Genomic DNA, 21,167 nt, shown 5'->3' with positions numbered 1-21,167 from the left:
TTCAACTTAAATTATCAAAAAAAAACTTTTTAGCACAATCATAAATATTATATAGTTTTATAACAGTCGGATTTAATATTAAGTATTTTACCTATTAATAACTATTATCTGTAGAAAATATCTTATGAAAACATGTATACACATACTTTATTCTATGCTTCTATTCTCTCATTACAGTAATTATTTTTTTACAGAACCCAGTTGAAGTGTGTTGATTCGTTGACACACAGAAACATATGTTGGTAGAATAAAGGAAGATTACTGTATAATTTGTTTTTATTTATATTCCAGTGAAGTTACTTCACTAGGATCTTTTGTTAGCAAACAATTAAAACTATATTTTGAACAGTTATACTTATTCTATACTTTTTATTTAGTTTAATTTAAGCAATTTTTTTTTTGGATACAGCTTTATTTTACTTTGTTTGAATATTGCAGCTTTACTTTATTTTTATTTTTTTCAATGTTATAGCTTTATTTTACTGTTATTTATTTTTTGATAAGTTAAAATAAGTTGGTAGTAGAGTCGAAATTTTTAAAAACACATAAAAAAAGGAAAAAACTCAATATATATATATATATATATAAAATAAGGTTAATGTTCAAACTTAAACACCTTCTACTATGAATGTTCTACGAAATATGTTCTACGAAACATATGTACCAGAATTTGTAAAATCGCCATTTCAATAAATTATATATATATATTTTTTATTCTTTTTTGAATCATATAAAATGGTAATTTATTTGCAAAGTTCTGGATGAATTTTAAAATTAAAACTTCAGATAAAAGCTTTTTTTTAAATTTATTTGAAACACTTGTCATCTAGTTCTATACCAAACACATCTTTATTAACTTTACTCTCTGATGTTTAGAAAGTTGGATAAAACATGTAAACTAAATGGTTATAAAGTTATTTTTATATCTACAACTATTACAGTTATCTGTGTACTGTACATACTTCGTAAAGGTTTAAAAAGTTATGTAATTTGTACCAATTCATTTATAATACTTTTTATAATAATACTGGTTCGTGTAAAACTTAAGTAGATATCAAAACTTGAAAAGTATTTCTATGTATTAGTTTATTTTTAGTCTATTAGTTTTATTTGATACTAATTAACATAAACTACAACTTTGACACATCATATTTTCATGAAAAATTATTTTTTTATCACTCATAACATATGTTATAATAAATTATTAAATTTTATTAAGAAGCGTGTTTTCTATGAGTGTTTTAACTAACGAATTGTTTCATTTCTTACAAAAATATAAAAATTTTAAAATATTTTTGTAAGAAATGAAACGATTCGATTAAGAAAATTTTGTTTGTCTTAACTAAAAATATTCTAAGTTCTAGTTCATAGATAACTAACATTGTTATGTGCAGTTTAATATTTTAATTTGCTTGAAAAAGTCGCAATTTCTTGCCACCGAAACCGGTCGTGAATAAAATATTTAATTTGAAAAACTCTATTTATATTTTTGTAAAAAAATACTTTAAGCTACAACTATTTTTACGACAAAACTCTGCCTAATTCTAAAAAGGCTATAATTAAGTTATAAAAATAAAAACAAATTATACAGTAATCTTCCTTTATTCTACCAACATATGTTTCTGTGTGTCAACGAATCAACACACTTCAACTGGGTTCTGTAAAAAAAATTAATTTTGTTTTTTTATCTGTTCTGTACATCATAACCTTATCGAATGGCAGAATATTAAGCATAACTAACATCATATTGAATTAGAAGTTTTCCAAAAAATGTTTGTTTTTATTTTGAGATCTACTAAAGTATACCTCAGATTTACTTTTTAAATATTAGCATCAAACTGAACCGTAAAACTATTAAAAACGATCAATGCGACAGTTTTCGATCTGGATTCTTTATTATTTAAATATTGAAACAAAATTCCACCACATGGACATAGAAAATTTTATATCCTACCTTCTGCGTAAAGTTTACATAATAATAAAAATTTTAAAATAGACACACATCATATCTTGTAGTTTTTGCACTTTATTTTTTATCTTATCTTGTTTTAATGTATTCTATATATGTTAAAATATTCAAAACTGTTATAACAGCAGCTTTTTAATCAATGCTCGGTCAATAGTCAAGTTTGCACGTAAAATTTTCCCCTAAAGTTAAGCTTTAAGAGTAAACTAAAAGTTCAAAGACTACTGACATACAAAGAAAATTTTAATTTATTGAATATGAAATTTCGTTTTGAGAAGAAATAACAAGTAAAGCTCATAGTAAAACTCTACTTTTTTTTCCATTAGTTTAAAACTTTTGTAATAAAAATATGCCTTAAACTAAATCATTTTCCTAGATAGTTAAAGTGACGTAACATTTGAGATGTATTTTTCAACATAGAGTTTACATGAACCATGTTTGTGAAAGGATTATATTGTTTCTGAACTTGAAAAAAGTGTTCGTGTTTTTATATCTTTTTTGTTGTGCGTTTTAAGTTGTGTGTTAAATCAAGAATGAAGCCAGAGAATCAACCAACAAACTCTGTACTCCTTCCAGTAGCTGCTGCTGGAATCGGGGGAGCCACGTACTTTATTTCGAGCGCCATGTTCTCAAGTGGTAGGGGAAGGAAGCCAATGGAAGTTAATAAAATACTAAGGAACCGGGTAGGAGCGCAAGCAGTTGCTATTGGAGCTATTGCAGCCGCTGCTACTTTGGCTGCCGGAGCTGCAGTAAAAAGATAAAGAAGTATTATTTTTTTTTATCAGTCTTAATATGTTTATTAACTTAATAAAGTATGATACATGTGTCAGTTTTTGTTTTTTACTATTGATTTATATTTAAAAAAGTTTTTATCTAAGTTTTTGAAACATGAAAACGCTTTTGAAAAACACTCCTGGTATGAATAGAAATTATAAAAAGTATTTCAACTTTTTTTTCACTTGACATCAAGTTTTAAGCTACATAGCGACTTTAAAAATAGTTATAAATGATTTTATTACTTTACATAGATCAATCTTATTAAAATTTAAACCTAAGTTAAAAACATAATATTAAACTATGTTATCATATTAGAAATTTTTTAAATTTTGACCAAATCTAAAGTTTAAAAATGGTACAGTTACTATTTTTCAAACTTCAATTTTCTAAAATTATTTTTTAGTTTACTAGTTTAAAAAAAATACAAAAATTTGATTTTTATTGAAATACCTAAAAGGACTTAGTTTGTAAATATTAATCTAAACTTGTTAAAAATATATAACTAAAGTTTTTACAAACTTAAAATATATTATTATAAAGATATTAATGAAAACATATTTACAGCATAATTATGTCTTGAAAATTATAGTTTATTTTTATTTTGGAAATTAAAAGTCAATACAGAATTTTTTTAAGTTAAGCCGATAGAAGAAAAGGCGAAGCATGTTGTTTAAATTCTTTATAAAATATACTGAACATTATCAAACTATTATTGTCACAAAAACTTTTTTTTTAATTTAAGTACCAATAAAGGTTTTTTAAAATACTCTAAAAACGTCTTTAACTATACTGTAGTAGGCAACCAGAATAAAAAGTGTGTACATTCAGTTCAAACATTCTAAATTGTGTAAGTAAAGTAAAACATTTAGATAAATTGATAAAAACGCAAAATAAAAAACTCTATTTGGAACTACTAACATAAATTATTTTTTTCACAAAACCTGTACTAAAAATATTAAATTTTGTTTGCAACCAATAAAGCTTTGAGTTGTTGCTCTTAAAACTAAAAACTAGAACAATAAAATTCAAAAAATTATACTTTAAAAAAAATCAAACTTATTGATTGGTTGTAAAATAGTTACTAAAAACTTATTATTTTAACCTTAGTTTCATAAAAGTTTTTATTTGTATATAAGTTTTAACGTTCGAATTATGATCAGATCACGTATCGAAGTTGTACCAATCCATAGCAGGCGAAGCTTCGTTTTCGTAAAATGAAGGTCTGGACAAGTCTTCAGCTTGAAATTCGTTGTTTTTGCAGGACAAACTGTTGCTGTTAGAGTGTGTTAAAAATAAATACGAAAACACCACAGCAGCAATAAGATAGTTAACCCAATGAAAAAAATTACTGCTTTGTTAAAGACGTAGTGTATAGTGCTTAGAAACAGCTGCTTTTTGACTTAACTTTAAGTTAATTGTTTAAGATTTCAATTAACATTCTAACAATAAGTTACTTAAATTGTACTAAGATTGAAATTATACAAGTACTTGCTTGTGTAAAGCTCCGAGAGTACAACTCTTTATAACTTGACCATACAAACAACTATTTTTATGAATCAAAATAAGTCACCTGCTTTCGTCTAAGTTTTCAATTTTGTTGAAGCTCGGTGCCATCTCCGACGAAAAAACGCCGTCGAAAATTTCCGCTTCTCTCGAAAGCTTGCTTTCGCCACCTAGCGGAGATTTTTCTTCCGAATTAAAACTCAGCAACGCCGAAGTGACTGAGTCCGGCGACGATCTCGACTGGCCTTCCTGTGCCGTTGATGCGCTATCTGCGCTCGGCGGCGTTTTGCTGTTGCGCTTTTTCAAGTTGAGGTGCTCCTTTTGCTTCTTTGCCTTCATCCTTCTGTTTTGAAACCAGATTTTGACCTGAACGAAATTACTGATTGTGAAAACTTTAAAGCTAGTTGTTCTAAAAGTAAGTATTAAGCTGCCGCATTTTATTAAATTAATTTACGATGAATATGTTGCTTGATGTTGGTGTTAATAATGTTCTTTTTCGAAAACTGGTTGTAAAATCTTCAATATTGATTTTTAACCCCCTTATTTTATAAGATAAAATATAACAAAACTTTTACACAAACAGTGAGTTTTACTTAAATTAAATCGCCAGATTCAAAATAAAAAAATTATAAATAAAAAAGATGATATTTCAACTTTCAAGGTATCATTATTTAATCTTTTTAACAAAACATATTTCATAAATTAGAAAATAAAACTTAAATATTTTCTTAAGAATACTATAAACTAGGCTTATTATTTTTATTTTTTCAAAAATTATAACATAATCAAATTAACAAAGATCTTGCAATGAAATAAAACTTGAAAAATTCTAGGCCAAATAAGTTGTTCAACAGTTTTTGTAAACTAAAATTTCTCCACATAATCTAACAAACTATTTATGAAGTTTTGTAAAAACATCAAAACAAAAAGGTTTTATTGTAAGTAAACTTAAGTGATCTTTTTTTTATTAAAATACTGATATAAAATTGTAGATTTTGAGTTATAAATCAAATTTCTTGGACTGAACACAATTAAATGTCTTACTTGGCTTAAACTTATACAACCTTTTTAGACAAGAAAATAGATATGCTTATTTGAAATTGAAAATAAATTTTTGATGAAAATTTTAAACTGAGTTTACCTACAGTAAAAGTAATTGCCAAGCAGCTGTTTTTTACTAAAATAGACCAGTAATTATTATTACACGTCTGAGTTAAAACAGTATAACTGTTATTAAAACTATGTATACGTTAAGAGCTATTGAGTTTTTTTAATGACCTGTTGTTTCAAATGCAAAATCCATAAAACAACAGCTTTTGTGAAGGCCAACAAACTTTTTGTTGTACTCATTACGTAACGTTGTGTAACGTGAAACGTTTCCGTGACAACTGAACAATAAGTTAGGAAAAACCTACAAAATTCCAGTAAGTTCTTGCTACCTTGGCTAAAAGTTTGTCATGCATTGAACTAACACGACCAAAACCGGCTGTGATGCTATTTTTGTTTGTTGTTTGCTAAACTGCTAACTTGGTGATCTGTACCGTGTTGCGTTTCACTTATTTGAGCGAGACATGCATTAATATACTACTTGTTATATTGTACTTCTTTTTCTTGTTTAGTTTTAAATTGTTAGCGGTACGCTTTAGTTATTCTTAAAGCCTTTTAGCCGATATACTGCACTATTAATATTCTTTTTATACCTTTTAGGTAACAAATTAAAAACGCCTTTCTTACAAATTTACAATCTTTTAGAGTTAGGTGTCCTACAGTGGGCGACAATATCCCTTTTGGGCGATTCAGTTTAATAAGGGGCAATAAAAAGTAAAAAGGTGAAGTAGCAAACGGGTCGACTGTTTTTTTTTTAATTTTGCCAGGTAGGCGATTATGAAAATAAATTTTAGAGCGCAAACATTGCTACACATCCAACAAACGAACCTGACGCTCCCCCAAGCCCAAGTACTTTGAAAACTCGATTCGCCTCCGCTTGGTCAAGTAAGGGTTGAAGCAAAATTCCTTTTCCAGCTCCACTATCTGCCACCTAGTGTAGTTGGTTCGCGCTCGTTTAGTTTCAACTCCTTCTGTAGTGGTAAAAATAGTTGCAAATATTACACACTTACTAAAAGAACTAGTTAAAATTAGGTGGTGTAATAAAATTAAGCCGAAAAGAATTAAATTCATTTTGTACAATCAAAAAAATACTTTCTTATAAAAGATAATTGTTTAGTTTGAAGTTGTTTAACAATAAAAGCAGTATGCAGTAAAGTTTTAAAATTGTTTTGTGTAAAATGTTTACTTTACTTTATCAAGATCTTTTAACGTTGGTATTAATACAAAATGATTTCTTAAACTGACTTAAATGTATACTTTTCAAAATATTTTATTATTAGTATTAACACAGAACAATTTCTATAAACTTTAAACGTACAATAACAAAAAAAACTCTAAACTAAATTAGGTTTAGTATTAGTAGTAAGTATTAGTTTTTTTGAATAAAAAAAACAATACAATTATTTTGTGATATTTAAAGCAATAAACCTCTTTCAAACTTTGCTTCAATACTTATTTAACTTTGTTATACAGAAAAAGCTATAAAAAAAGTTAAAAAATTTACTTCAAAGTGTTATCAACTTTTTCAAAAGCTTTAGGTTGCCATTTACATAATTACCAAATGGTATAGCATTGGCTAGTTTTCAATGCACTCCGTTTAATCAAATTTCTTATTTTACACTACTTCCTGTAAACTTTGAAGCAAAGGTTTTGAACTTTTTTACGAAATTATATTTGTCTTAAGCAGTATGGATTTATATTTGTTCAAGAAATAAAATTATGATCAAAGTATTGGAAAAATTCAAATGTTAACCGATTTTAGGAATATAATTTTTATTAAGAACCTAACGTTGCTAGTTTTTAAATTTACAGAACAAAATACCAATACTTGTCTGTTTTTTTTTAATAAGTTTAAGTTTGATTTACGTTTGTACATCCTAAAAATTTTAAATGTTCTTCAAATTGTAATTTTTAATTTTCAATCTATAAATAACTTAATTTTAAATAAACGTTTTTAATTTTAAAATCATTAGAGGTAAAAGTTAAAATTTATTTCCTCATTTTCGTAGTTGATGAAAACACCTATAACTTACTAGATTTATAATAAAATAATTTACACCAAATATTTGCTCTTATTTACAGCAAACTTAAACTTTAAATTAAAATTACTTAAAGTTATTAACAATAATCAATTTTAATTATTTAACATAAGAAACAAAAAAAAAGTATTTGTAAATAATTTTAAAAACTATGATTGTTAATTATATTTGAATAAAATTTTGCTTTGTATTAAGTTACAGTTATTTTTACTTAACTTAGTTTTATCATTATTAAAAAAAGTTTAACTATACGAATTTCATTTTAGTTTAGTCGAGTTTTGATAACTGTCGACTTTGTGTTTCTTATTTTCTGACTTGTAAATATTTATCTTAAGGTTAAAAATAAGCAATGTGACAGTCGAAAAAAGAAATGCAGTTTCGGTTTTACTGAAAAATTCTTTTATGTGAGTACTCAAAAATAGTACTTTTTTACTTATAACTAGTAAAACCTTTGAATCAATCAACTCAGCTTAACCGTTTTTAAATGTAACTTTTAATACTTCTATATAGTCAATTGAAAAAATGCAACAGAGTTCTATATAAAAATATTCACGAATTTACCTAGTTTACCAAAAAAAAATCAACCTTTTTGATGCTTGACCATCCAGTAGTACGGAGCCGAAGAAGCCGGACACTTGGACGGTCCGATCCCCTTGTCGTGCTTGTACAACCCGTCCACCAAGTGGTCGTTCTTGTGATGAACGGTTGCTTGCGGCTGGTGGGCGGGTTGGTAGGGCTGCTGCAGGTCGGCCGGCCTAAACACAAGGTTCTGGTGGCCGCCGTACGCCGCCGGGTTGCAGCAAATCGAGGGTTGCTGGGCGAAGCCGTTCGAAAAGTCGAAACGGCTCGCTTTTTCCGACGAGTCTTTATTCACTTTCGCCTGAGTTGAAAGCGCGTTGAAACCGTTGGCGTGGCGAAGGTTGGGAAAGCTGTTGAGCTGACGGTGGCCTTGCTGGTGTGACACGCCGGCAAAGTCGGGGTAAAACAGCTGGTCTCCCCCGGCAGGCTTGTAACAGCGGTCCGTTAGCTGGTTTGGAAAATGATAGGTGTTGCTGTCGGCTTGAACTGAAGGAGACGGGTACATTTTTATTGTTTTATCGTTAAATTGACCTGTAACTGAGAATAAAAAATAAGTTTAGTAAGCTTTATCTAAACTTACGTTTTAGCTTGTATTAAACACGATCAAAGTTATTAAGAAATTTTAGTACAATCACAGTAGTTTAAGAAGAAATTCTTCAGAATGATTTGAAGAGAAAGTTCAATTTAATCTGCTGTTTTAACGAGCTCGTATTATCAAAATATTTATAAAAAATAAAACTGCACAAATGTAATACTACTTATTTTTAAAATACTCAATTTCTTTTAGTTATTTTAATATTTATAGAGCATATATTCGTAACTTATAAACTGTATGTGTAAAAAGCGACATAGTTGATTTTTAAATTACTTATAAAGTATTTAATGTTTCATAAACAAAACACAATGTATTTAAAAACACAAATTTGAATGAGTACTAGAGTGTTAGCAAAAACAAAACAACAGCTAAAATTTAATTTTTTAAACACACAATCTATCTACTTAAAAAGATTAAAAAGTATTTTGTAGAAAAAAAACAGCTTAGTTTCAAAGGATATGCTCTTTATTTATTTTATACGTATTCTGTTAAAGTTGTTAGTTTAGTTGAAAAGGTAGTGTCAAAAAACAACATTTTTTTAAACTCATATACGAAATATTGTGTATGTACATCAAAAAACTTAATATAAAAATAATGTACAAAACTTACAACTTGCAAAATCTTTTTATAATCAAATCTTTTATCTTAAAATCTCAACATTCTATTAAAAGATAAACTTATACCACAAGCTAATGTATTTACACTTTTTTTAGGTTGTCTATTTATTAATTAAAATTAATGATCTACCAAAAAAAAGCTAACAAAAAATTTTAAAAACGTTTCTTGAACAACTGCTATAAAGGTTTTTAAATTTAAAGATCGTTGAAAATATTTCTATTTCTATTTACCAACACATTATGAATAGATTAGAGTGCTAAAATTACAAACGTAATCACTGTAAAGTATAGACAGAATTATTAATGTTTAATAATAACTTTTAATGTTTCTTATATATTCAAAATTTATGTTTTGAATTAAAAAATATAGTTTAATTGTCTCTTTAAAAAAACATGTAAAATTTTAGTCTAATATTATTTAAAATTAAAACTAGATATTTATTAAACTCTTGATAATGTTTCAATTTTTTTAATGATTCATATGAAGTACTCAACTTTTTTGTTAAGTAAAAAATAACTATTAAAGAGTAAACAGAGTTACTTAAATATATAAACAAAAGTTAAATACGTTAAATAAAGGACCACAAGTTAATAGTGAAACTTAAAAACTATTTAAAACGTGTTGGTAACTTTATATTTTATCGAGCTTTAATTTTTTCCTTTTTCTTTTTTTCATTGCAATATCACGTTGTAAAAAGCTACAAAAGAAATACATAAAGTGGCCAAAATGTTTAACAAGGGTTGAGAAAGCAAAATCGTCGCTGTTCGCCAATCAATCACTTAAAAGAACAAACGAGCCATGATTTCTCCTACTTGAGAAAATTGCATTGAACCTGACTAAAACCAAACAAACTAAAAATAAAAATCAAACATCAATACCTTTTTTAGTTTATTTGTTTTACAACAATCGAAAACAACTGCAACTAACTTAGAAAAAGGAAAACTAGCGTTCTTCAATTTTACTTTGTTTAAATAAAATAATCTTTAGTCAAACTAAAAAATAAAAATTTATTTATCTATATAACAGACTCTTAAAATTTTAAAAATTTGTAAATTCTTAGAAAACTTTAAATTTAAAAACAGCTTTATCTTTTTTTATAGGGTTTTGTTTCTACTACCATTAGAAGGAATTACCCTATTTAGTTTTTCTAGTGACCATTAAATTTTAAGACTTGATTTTTTACTTTAATTTTTATGTTTAACTCTTAAAGAGTACTAAGTATTAGTTTAATAATCTTCTCATAAACAAATCGATTTAACTATCATGTTTTACAAGGTTAATTAATTTTGAGTTAGCTTTAGTGACATTGGTTATAAAATCTAAGTGTAAATAAAAATTTTAAAATATTTAGAAACTTGTACTATTAAAACTCAGTATGACTATGTGTAAAACGTACAAAAAAATACTTTGTTTTGTCAGTTTTTAGCTACTTTTATACTAAAGTTTATGTTTTTGATTTAAGTGTCTAGTATAATCTAAATTCAAAATCCAAACTAGCAAATTTGTATGACTTAAAGTTTAAAAGATTCGTCAGAACAGAAAAATTCAAAAATCTAATAAAAGAACAAATAGTATTTTAAATACCAGAAAAAAACTAACAAAGCTAAGCACTATGTAATCTTTAGTAAAACGGTTAAGTAGAAAAATATATTAGAATACTTTTATAAGGAAATTTATTGACTTAAACTATAAGAAAACGAATTTACCTTTTCGAGTTTTTATTTTAGCATAAAACTAATTTAGCTGCAATTATTTTCAGTTAATAAGTTAATGAAGGTGATCAGTACTGACTGCATTTTAAAAGCAATATTAATAAAAAGGTAACAAAAGTATAACATATTAGCCAAACAAAATTACGTATACATTAAAGTACTTATCAACAACAAAACTAAACTTTTACTTTAAATAAAACTGTATAGTTACAAAAAAAAAAAATTAAAAGTAGTTTATTTATACTTTAAAAATTGTAAACAAAATAGGATAAACAACTTTTGCTTTTTAGTCACTAAAAATAAAAGTTAAAACAACTTCATCTCAACAGAATCATGTTTTTTTTTGCGAAAAGTAAGAGTATTTTAATTCCAATCTTGTGCCTTGTTAAGTCTCTTTGATAAGCCAAGTTGGCTGTGATCGTGTAGCTAATGACGGCTACTTCAACTACAACCTGCTACTAGCTGTCTGTGCGTCTGTCACTGCAACAAAATACTTGTTTGTTTGCTGCAAAAATGCAACAAAGTAAAACTAAGTTTTAGCGACTTATTAGCTTTTCAGCATGAAAAATAGTCTATAAAAAACAAGTTTAATCAATATTTAGCTTAGACAAGAAAACTCTTTGTAGTATACCTAAAAACTGTTGTATCTGTTTATGAAAAGTTTAAGTTTTTTACGCATATTTGTTGTTTTGTATTGCTTTCGTTTTCTTTAAAACCAGATGTCTTTTTAGTGTATTCCTTTTATTTAAGGTTAAAACCAAGAAATTGGTTATAAATAGTAATCTGTATCTGCTTGAAGTTTACGTAAAGTTTGTTTACGTTAGTTACTGTAAATAATTGCATGAAAAACGAGTTTAAAGCCGCATGTATTTTAAGCAATTCAAACTAAGTTTTTGTAAACGTACAAAAAATAAAACACTTTAAAGTAGACTAACTTTCTGATAAATTTTTAGGTGACATTTTCAAAGCTCAAATTGAAAAGTTTAGTTTAGTTTATGTTTTTCAATATTGCTATTGAAAAAACTGGCTAAGGTGTAAAAATACTTTAAAAGCTTTAAAAGACGTAGTATATATAAAAATATTAGTTAATTGACAAAAAACTTAAAGGCTGGTCATATGAGCAAAGAAAATTATATTTTTAAACTATATACTTCATTTTTTTAACTGTTAGTTTTCAAAAACTTTAATTTAAAAAAAAGTATTTTTATAGAAAGTTAAGCTATAAAATAAACATAAAACAATAACAACAGTTATAAATTTATACCTAAAAAATGTTAACTTTTAGTTATCCATGTGCTTTAACTGTGTAAATCGTCAAAACCAATGCTTATGTTTCATCTGGCAGCAAAACCAGAGTCGCACACAAAAATGCAAATGACAAAAGAAGCGATCACGTAGCATGCGCGAACCTGCTCACGTATTTCTCGGGTATTTTCGCCATGCCGAACAAAACGCGCGATTCCAAACGATTTTCTCCCGTGGTGACGTCACAAACACACAGCAAAGCGGCGACCTATCACGAGCTGTTGCCATCGTCTCAACGACGGTTTCGTTGCTCGTCGACCCGAAATGGCGTTTCCGCTTTGAAATGGCCCGAACTCGCAGCTTTTAATGGGCAGTCACGCGAGGAAAAATGCCAAGAACTTTCGCTTCGGCAATTTATGCAAATTTAATGTGCTTATGCTGCATTGCTTATTTTTTTAAAGAAACTATAAAACACAACATTTTAACACATTGAAAAAAAATCAACACACTTATTCTTTTAAATTCAATAAAGTTCCTGTTAACTCAACTCTATTATTTTAAGACTAATAACTCAATTTAAAGTTTTAAGATTAAAAAAACAAAAAAGGCTAAATTAACGTAACTGTTAAACAAGTCAGCGGAACAAACCGCTTTGAAAAAAGAAAAAACCATTCGAAGGGTTTAACTTTGGAAAGATGAAACATGTCGGATGTAGTTCGCGTGTCGCAAAGTCAACCGAGTGACAGATGTAAACCGCGTCTCGGTCACGTGACACTAAAAGCCGAGTTATAGAACACGAGTGTAACATTACAAACAGGCTTGAGTAAAAGTTCTGTACATTTCGTTACTTGGAATTGTTCAGTTTTGTGCCTTGCGCAGTCAGTTCGAATTACTTTGTATCCTGCAAAGTAGTGTTTTTTTTTACAAACAAACTTTTTACGCTCGTAATTCATCAGGCATTGTAGCTGTCGTAGCAATCAGAACAAATGCAAGTAATCCGACTCTACAAGTGATTGTGCAGTGTTCGGTGTTAGCTGTTTTTTATAGTGTTTGTAGTTGCAATAAAAATGAGCAACAAATAACATTATTATACAGATTTAGGTTTACTTTATATGAAGATAGTTAAGTTTTGGAACAAAAAAAATCAAACATATTTTTTGTTTAACACTTCTTTTAATTCTTACGACTACTATCATTAAACTTGTTTGCCTTCCTACTAACAAAGTTGTAAGTTTGTTAAATCACGTTTTACGATTATTATATAAAAAATTTTCTATGCTAATAAGTTAGTTTAGAAGTTTTTTAAATACTTCTACTAAAATCATATTTGAATTTTCTTTTTAACCTTGTAAAGTCTACTTTTACTGCTAATTACTATGATGTCTAAAACTACAAAGCTTCACTGTGAAATGTTTTTATGACTTACTAATTTTTAAGCACTAAAGCTGTTTAGTAGAAAGAAATAATAATAATAGTTTGGCTGAGACTATTATTTTTTTAAGTTTTAGTTTGTTAATAGCATATACAGTTTTAATTAAAAATGTTAAACACGAACTTATAAAAAAGTATCTATTTTAAATTTGAAAGCTCTTACTTTTATTCTAAAAATACAAGCCTAATGAACAAAGCAACCAAGTGGTATTTCTTAAAATCAAACCAATATTTTTTAAGCATTATTAAACTTTTAAAACAATTATTAAAACTTTTGATTATCCTTTTAAAGTTTTTCTTCATTTGAATATATAACAAACTTTTTATCAATAAATACTTTTTATGTTTTGTTTTGAAACATTTGCTTCTTTTTTATTTTTTGTAACTTAACTTTTAAAGTTACGCATTATTTTGTAAGGGTACAACAATTTTCGTAAAACTAAAGTTAAAACTATTTAAGTTAGTTTAGGAGTTAAGTTAGTCACTGTTAATATATTTTTATGATTTACTTTGTATTTCAAAAGTCGTTTAAGTACGTAAGATGTAGATAAGTCAGTTTATGTGTCTTGTTCAAGTAGAACAGATAAAAATCAGCTTAATGTATGTCACTAATTTTTAAGTATAATATAAAACGTAGAACTTTTTTTGTAATTTAACTTTTACAATGCTCTCAATGTGTATTGCACAGCCATGAGTAATAAGCACTGTTGAAATGTTACCTTATAACAAGTTGTTTAAACTTCTTTTGGTAAAAAAAAATTCAAAGTTCAAAACTTGATAAAATGTTTTATAAAACTAATGAAGTGAAAATCAAAGAAAGTTGCAGTTTTACACATACATATCAACTAAATGTTTAGAAAATGTAAAGTTTTCACATTTACAAAAGCATATTAATATTGTAATTTAAATCCATATCAATTTATCTAACAAATGAATAAATTTTGATCCTCATTTTAATTCTTAAAAATAAATAAGTTCATAATTTTACAGTGAAACATAATAAAAACCTTAAATACAAATATTAATTTCTCAAAGATAAAAGTGTTATTTATCTAAAAAACCATCTTTAGATAAAAAAATAACTTTTGATTAAGACGTTGTATGTTATAAAAGCAATTTGAACAAACTAGTTTCTGTTAACTTTTACTATCAAAAAAGGAGAACTCCATAGTTGGACATTTTTGAAATCTATTTGTTGTAAGTTTTATAATCTTTACTTTTATTAAGTCATAGTTTTCAATCTTAAAAATCTAAATGTAAAAAACTGTCAAATTTAAAAATATCGGAAAACAATTAAATTTCAAAGACTCTCTTTTGTAATCTCCTCACTTGCAAATCTGTTAAGACTTGCAAATGGCAATTATGAATAAAAGTATTTGAGTTTTTTAAAAAACTATATAAGTTTTTGAACATATTTACCTAAAAACTAATATATTTTTCAAAAAAAATTATAAGAATTTTTCTTAATTTTTTGTCGAAAAATCTACTTTTACGGTTTTATTTGAAGTAAAAATTATTACGGTTTTAATAAATATTTATTTATGTCTATCAGTTTAAAACAAATAAAGTGTACTTTTTAATCATTTAAAAAAAGTAGTTTTAATATACTCACCAAAATATCTAACAGTATCTAAAAACTTTACAGTTTAAAGTTACTTCAGATAGAGTGTTTTTTAATATTGTATGACAAATAGAGCTATTTTGAATTAACGAAACTCGCTTTTTAGTACTGTTAAAACTTAACAAAAAGTACCAACTGTTCTTTTATGTTTTAAAATTTAATAGTTTGTATTTACCCAAATTGATGATTAAAAAAATTAATAAATACTTTTTAAGTCTAAAACAGTTCAACTTTAACATGTTTTATCAATTAAAAAAAATAAAAATTAATAAACTAACTTTTGTTGTCTGTTACTAATATTATCATACGTGAATTATTTAATGAAAATTAATTTTAGCAATATGTTATTGCTATAAAGTATATAATTCAAGTTTTTAGTTAAAACTTTAAAACTTATAAACGTTACCACACCAAACGGAAATTGTTCTACGAAAAACTTGTTAAATTTTACTGAACATAGCGAAACCTTTAATTAAGATGTGATGGGTTTTGCTGAGTTGTCTAATTTAAGTTATTAGCATTAGAACAGTATGTTAGTCTAATGATTTAACTATGTTTTGTTATTCAAACCAGTCGTCTTCAAAGAAATTGAAATCTGAACTGGAAGAATAAAACTTTGTGCAACCAAAATTAAAACTCCCCACAGATGAACAAAAACCTTTTTGTTTGCTCTTCACCATGAACTCCAATGTAACTAGTTTAAGTTTCAAAATTTAGCTTTGTGCACCCCTTAATACGTTTCGTTTACGTCGTGAAAACCACTGATTTTAACTGCACAAAAATTTTATTGCAACTATTTACAACTATTTTAAAGTTTCAAGTTTGAAAGTATATATAGTAATAAAAAAAAGTTATCATAATGTTTGAACAGTTTGGTGATTTAAAATTACCAAAAGTAATTTAACTACAAAAGATATATTTTACTTTTTGATAAATTTGTAAATGTAGAAAATTTTAAGTTTACTTGTGATGTTTTAACTTAGATTACATACCTATATTTGTTTTTTTCCCTCCTCTTTTTAAAGTAAAGTAACTAAAATAACTTTAATTTTATGTATAACTTTATAGTATTTGAATGTTTTACAAAGTAAGAGATAGCAGTTGTTAATTGTTTGCAACCAAAGACTGTCTGTGATGGGTGCACAACTATTACAATGGTACATATGAGATGACTAATTGATTACATTTATGTGCATAATAAAATTAATATACTTTTGAAATATCAATGTAATTTTTAATATTTACTAATAATGTAGGTCATCAATCAATTTACGGCTGTATACTATCGGGCTGAACTTTTAAACCACAAGCTTTTTGAGGAGACTAACTCCAAGTTTTTATTTTTATTGAAATTTTCAGTCAGTCGAAGTTTAAAAATCCTATATAATCTGAACTTTGAGTATTTCTCACGGGAAATGAAACTACCACGCTTTAGATAGCTTAACTAAAATTTAAGCAAATTTTATACTTACTTTCAATTCGTATCTGAAACTATTCAATATTTTGAAATATAAACCAAAAAAATATATGAATTTTTATTTAACAAATATTTACTAATATTTTATATACTTTTAAAAGTAAAATTTGTTTAGTTTTTTTAAAATATAAACCAAAAAAATAACTAAATTTTTATTTAACAAATGTTTACTAAAATTTTATATATTTTTAAAAGTGAAATTTCTGTAAAACGTATATTTTTTAAGTTAAGTTTTTTAATTATAGCAAGTTAAAGTGAAATTCTTTTAAAATGAAATTTATAAAAATCAAATCGTAAAAAAAGTATTTATTTTTTTGTAATTTATTAAAATATTGAACTTTTTGGTACTTAATTTCTACAATGTAAAACATACTTCAAAAGTATTCACGTTGTGGTATTTCCCATTGCTAAGATAACACATACAAACAACATTTAAATTTAATAATAATTAGTTTTATTGTTATTATTCAAAATACATTTTTCTTGTTCTTTGCTTTGAAAGTAAAATATTTTGATGTTGGATTCTTTTTAGTAGAATAAAATAAAGGTTTGTTGTTATTCATTTAAGTTTTTATTAAAGTCTTTATCAAGTTATAAAATTTAGTTTACACATTTTGAAAAATTCTTTTAGGAAGACAGTTTAAATGCACTTCTGGATAATTGATTAATTAAGTTAATTAAAATCAAAAACATTTAAGCATTCAAAAAGTTTGGTCAAAGGACCTAGTGTAGGAAAAAACCTTTCAGTTATAATTTCATACACCACAGAAACAGTTTAGTGTCTTGTCTAGGACCAGAACTTATTTTTGCCAAAGTTACTTAACATACAGCTATAAAAATCTGTAAAAGTACTATTGAAGACCTTTTTTTAAAGCAATTCCAAATTTTATCTCAATTAATTTAGTAATAATGAAGTAAAAAAACATTTTCAGCTTAAACCAAATTTTGGAATGTTCCTTTACTGTACATATAGTTATGAAAATTTGTACAAGTTCTATTAAAGGACTTTTTTTAAATAACTCACGCTAGCCTTTTTGCTTTAAAAACTCGTAAACCTACAAAATTTACAATATTTATTAAGCAACTAAATATTAACTCTAATTATAAAAGTGATTTAGCAATACTTTCTGATGAGCTGCGAAACTAAATATTATTAACCTTTGTAAACTTTCCAAGTAAATGATTTATGTATAAATTTTCTAAAAAAATGCTTAAAACTTTATTGATTAATTGCAACTTACTAATTTGTTTTCTTAAAATAAAAATAAAATCAGTAAAAAAAAAAATATTTATGCATGAGTTAACATTTTAAACAAACTTTTATAAAAGTAATTGTTTATAATTTTTTTTCTTTTAAAATGACCTAAGAAATTTTTTAGTATCTGATATATAAAACTTTTAATAATTAGCTTTATTTTATGTTGAGTTTATTTTACAGTTAAGCAGCAGACTATAAAAACAAGTTAAGTTGTGTTTTGTAAAAATAGGTATGTACCAGGATTATCATTTAGCTTAGAAAACTGGAAAAACCTGGAATTTAAAAATTTAAGATAAAAAAAGCATGAAATTTTTTTTCCAATAAAGCTTTCTTAAAAAAAAATTAAATGCATAATAAAAATGCTAGAAGACACTGAGTATTAAAGTAAATTTAGATTAAGTTTCTCTTTAAAACTAAAGTTGGTGATACAGAACTTTTTTTACATTACACCAATAAAGGTATTTTGATATAACACATAACAAAACCAAAACAATTCTTTTTGCGCTTTTAAGTTTACAATTATTTGATGGACTTAGGAAATATTGGCGTTAAACGAGTTACTGGTTTAAGTATATAAAAATATATAAAGATAAAAAAGTTTTTAGCAGACATATATAGTCAACTATTTAGTTTATTCAATGTTTTTATTTTAGAAGGTAATCTGAAAAATGGACGAGCAGCTATGTGTACAGCAGATGAGTTTGCTACCAGCTGGCTGTCAGCCATGGAATAACAATATGATTGCTGCTAGAAATCAAAGATTTGCTTATTGTGCTTCACTTGCTGTCTACTTCTATGAAGTTTGTTTTTTTAGATGGTTTGATTTGTGGAAGTTTTGATGCTTTATTTATTTATACGCTTTTAAACTGTTTAACAATAAAACATTGTAAGTCTTTTTTTTTTGTGCACAATCTGCACAGTTATTTGTAAAAAAAAACCATGCATACAACATATAATTTATGACCTCTACTAAATAATATTTTAGTTATTCATCAATAATATCCAAATACATATTCATCAATAATATCCAAATACAGTAAGCTAGTTGCTGTGCAAACTTGAAAAATACTGGTTTAAGCTACAAGACATAAACTAGTTGAGAAATTTTACTAACTTATTTACTCTTTTATACAAGTAGTATATAACAGTTCTTTCTGACAGATAGTTATTAAATTTAAAATCATTTTGCTTTTATATGTAATACAAGGTTTTTATATTCCAACAAATTTTTTTAAAATTTAGTGGGAACCATGTATAGTATCTATATAAAAAAATGTACAAATCACAAAATTAAAAAAGCATATTAGTATGAAATAAAAAATTGTTTTTAAATCATACACGTCAGTTAGCAAACTGCAAAGATATAGAACTGAAAAATTAAAAATATTGATTTTAAACCAGAGAAAAATATAAACAAAACAATGTTCAAGAGCACAAAAGAAAATATTTTATATTTGTTTATTCTACCGCAAGTTAAAAAAAAAATATTGAAGAACTGACTAACTAACTAAATTATACATTATCAAAAGTTTTTATTTTTTACTAATAGGTACCTTAACTGTTAACTCATTTTCTAAAACTCTGTATAAATTATTTGTAACAGACTTTATACTTTTTTAGGACAGTTTTTATACTAAAAAACTGACTTTTTTGAGTATCAACTGTTGTACACTTTAGTAGTTCAAAATACTATATATCATTTTTGAATAATCATTTAAGTAGACAAAAGTGTTTATTTAATGATTATTTTATTTAAACTTTTTTTTTAGAGTTAATTTGAGTTTAAAAGTTCAATTCTTTCAAGTTATACAGCCTGAAAATATTTGTTTAAATATCTGAACAACAAAAGAAATAATTTAAATATGGTTTGCTAACTAGAACATTCATATAATTTTAATTTAGACTTTTTAGTTCTAATTAAGTTGAATTGTTTTTAAAATAAAGGTAGTTCATATTTTTTTTAGTTTATAAGTATAAGGTGTAAATAGTATGAAATAAGTACAATAATAACAAAGCTTTTATACCAAAGTAAAGACCCAAACTCATGACTAACAAACTTTGTTTAATACTGTAATATATTTTCTTGTTTTTATAATTTTATACGCATCATAATTTATAGCATTTACTGTATAATGATTAATTAAATTTTCATTCATAATTGATTTTTTGATTTTTATATAATAATTATTTTATTTTGTTTTGTTTGTTAACAGTGTAGTACTTCACTTCAGGAGCTTGAGTAACGTAAAAAAACAAGTGTTCACTGAGTTTGTATTTGGTATTTTATTAAAGTAAAAAAAAAATTGGTAGTTCTGGTTAATATATATATATATATATATAAAGTAATTAAGTAATTTTTTTTTATTTTTCTGTTATTGGATGAAATTTTGTTTTATTCAAAAACCATTTATACTTAAAATTAGTACAAATTATATTTTAGTAAATTTGTTTAACACTTAAGTTACACTCACTTCCTTATAAAAAGTCAAATAAAAAGTAAAACTGTTTATAAAACTTGTTAAATTTTCAAATAGTTATGCCCTTTACATAGAGTTATAAAAAGCAAGCACTTCAAACTAAATTTAAAAAAAGAAAGTAATCTATCAAAATTGTCAATAAAACTATTTTTATTGGTTACAGACAAGTAGCAGCAAATGGAAAAAATTGATCTATTGACGATTTGTAAGATTACTTTCGTTTGTAAATTTAGTTGGAATTGCTTGCTCTTTATAAACTTGCATAATAGAGTCATAATTAATCGAAACTTTTAACACGTTTTCTAAACAGTTTTACTTTTGATAAGGAATTGTTTATAACTCGGAAAGCTTTATTAAAATTTATTATATAAATTATATAAGTTATATAAATTTGTATTATTTATAACCTTGTTATATAAATTTATTAAAATTAAACATTTATTATTACGAATTTATATAGTTTTTGAATTTTATGTTTACTTTTTAGTAGCTCAAGTTTTTTTATAAGCTTATTAATTAACTCTTTACAATTAAACATACTTTTTAGAACACGTTATTTAACAGTTTGATGAAAAAACACACGATTTTCGTCTAATTTCAATCAGCTCTACCCATGAAAAAACAATAAAGAATATAGTATGGGGAAAGGTTCATCACACAACTATTGCCACTGCCTCAGCTGATCAAGAAATACACGTTCTTGATATTGATACTAACACTGTTCTTTTTTCAAAAAAGTGTCAAAAACGTGAGACTTGTTTT

The 21,167-nt window shown here is 25.6% G+C and overlaps 3 protein-coding genes across 3 annotated transcripts in view; 1 reads left to right on the top strand and 2 right to left on the bottom strand.

Annotated features, from left to right (window-relative positions):
- Window positions 1-3,817: 3,817 nt before the first annotated feature.
- On the bottom strand, window positions 3,818-5,441 carry LOC145834420 (uncharacterized). The gene is made up of 3 exons (XM_082941845.1): window positions 5,388-5,441; window positions 4,314-4,612; window positions 3,818-4,016 (listed from the first exon to the last, which is right to left on the bottom strand). The coding sequence occupies exons 2-3, from the start codon at window positions 4,583-4,585 to the stop codon at window positions 3,905-3,907; spliced, it is 384 nt and encodes a 127-aa protein (XP_082797971.1). The 5' UTR covers window positions 4,586-4,612; window positions 5,388-5,441; the 3' UTR covers window positions 3,818-3,904.
- Window positions 5,442-6,160: 719 nt separating this feature from the next.
- Window positions 6,161-8,476, bottom strand: LOC145833297 (homeobox protein Hox-D8-like). The gene is made up of 2 exons (XM_082940482.1): window positions 7,978-8,476; window positions 6,161-6,324 (listed from the first exon to the last, which is right to left on the bottom strand). Exons 1-2 carry the CDS (start codon window positions 8,474-8,476, stop codon window positions 6,161-6,163), a joined length of 663 nt encoding a protein of 220 aa, XP_082796608.1.
- An 8,649-nt stretch (window positions 8,477-17,125) lies between these two features.
- Window positions 17,126-21,167, top strand: part of LOC145834280 (WD repeat-containing protein 17-like) — a 28,998-nt gene continuing 24,956 nt past the window's right edge. Inside the window, exons 1-3 of the mRNA XM_082941671.1 lie at window positions 17,126-17,217; window positions 18,582-18,728; window positions 20,970-21,153. Of these exons, the coding sequence (XP_082797797.1) occupies window positions 18,597-18,728; window positions 20,970-21,153 (316 nt within the window). The 5' untranslated portion in view covers window positions 17,126-17,217; window positions 18,582-18,596. The remainder of the gene's footprint in view (window positions 17,218-18,581; window positions 18,729-20,969; window positions 21,154-21,167) is intronic.

The sequence above is a fragment of the Thalia democratica genome, chromosome 4, assembly GCF_965202585.1.
Source record: "Thalia democratica chromosome 4, ktThaDemo2.hap1.1, whole genome shotgun sequence".
Classification (NCBI taxonomy): domain Eukaryota; kingdom Metazoa; phylum Chordata; class Thaliacea; order Salpida; family Salpidae; genus Thalia; species Thalia democratica.
The sequence above is the reverse complement of the archived record's forward strand: the minus strand, read 5'-3'. Positions and strand labels throughout refer to the sequence as shown.

Excerpts from the sequence above, each read along its gene's own strand:
- LOC145834420 (XM_082941845.1), bottom strand. The coding sequence starts at position 4,585 with ATGAAGGCAAAGAAGCAAAAGGAGCACCTCAACTTGAAAAAGCGCAAC. Across the intron at positions 4,017-4,313 it reads GAAAACTTAGACGAAAGCAG|CAACAGTTTGTCCTGCAAAA; the intron begins GTGACTTATTTT and ends ACACTCTAACAG.
- LOC145833297 (XM_082940482.1), bottom strand. The coding sequence starts at position 8,476 with ATGTACCCGTCTCCTTCAGTTCAAGCCGACAGCAACACCTATCATTTT. Across the intron at positions 6,325-7,977 it reads GATGGTCAAGCATCAAAAAG|AAGGAGTTGAAACTAAACGA; the intron begins GTTGATTTTTTT and ends TTACCACTACAG.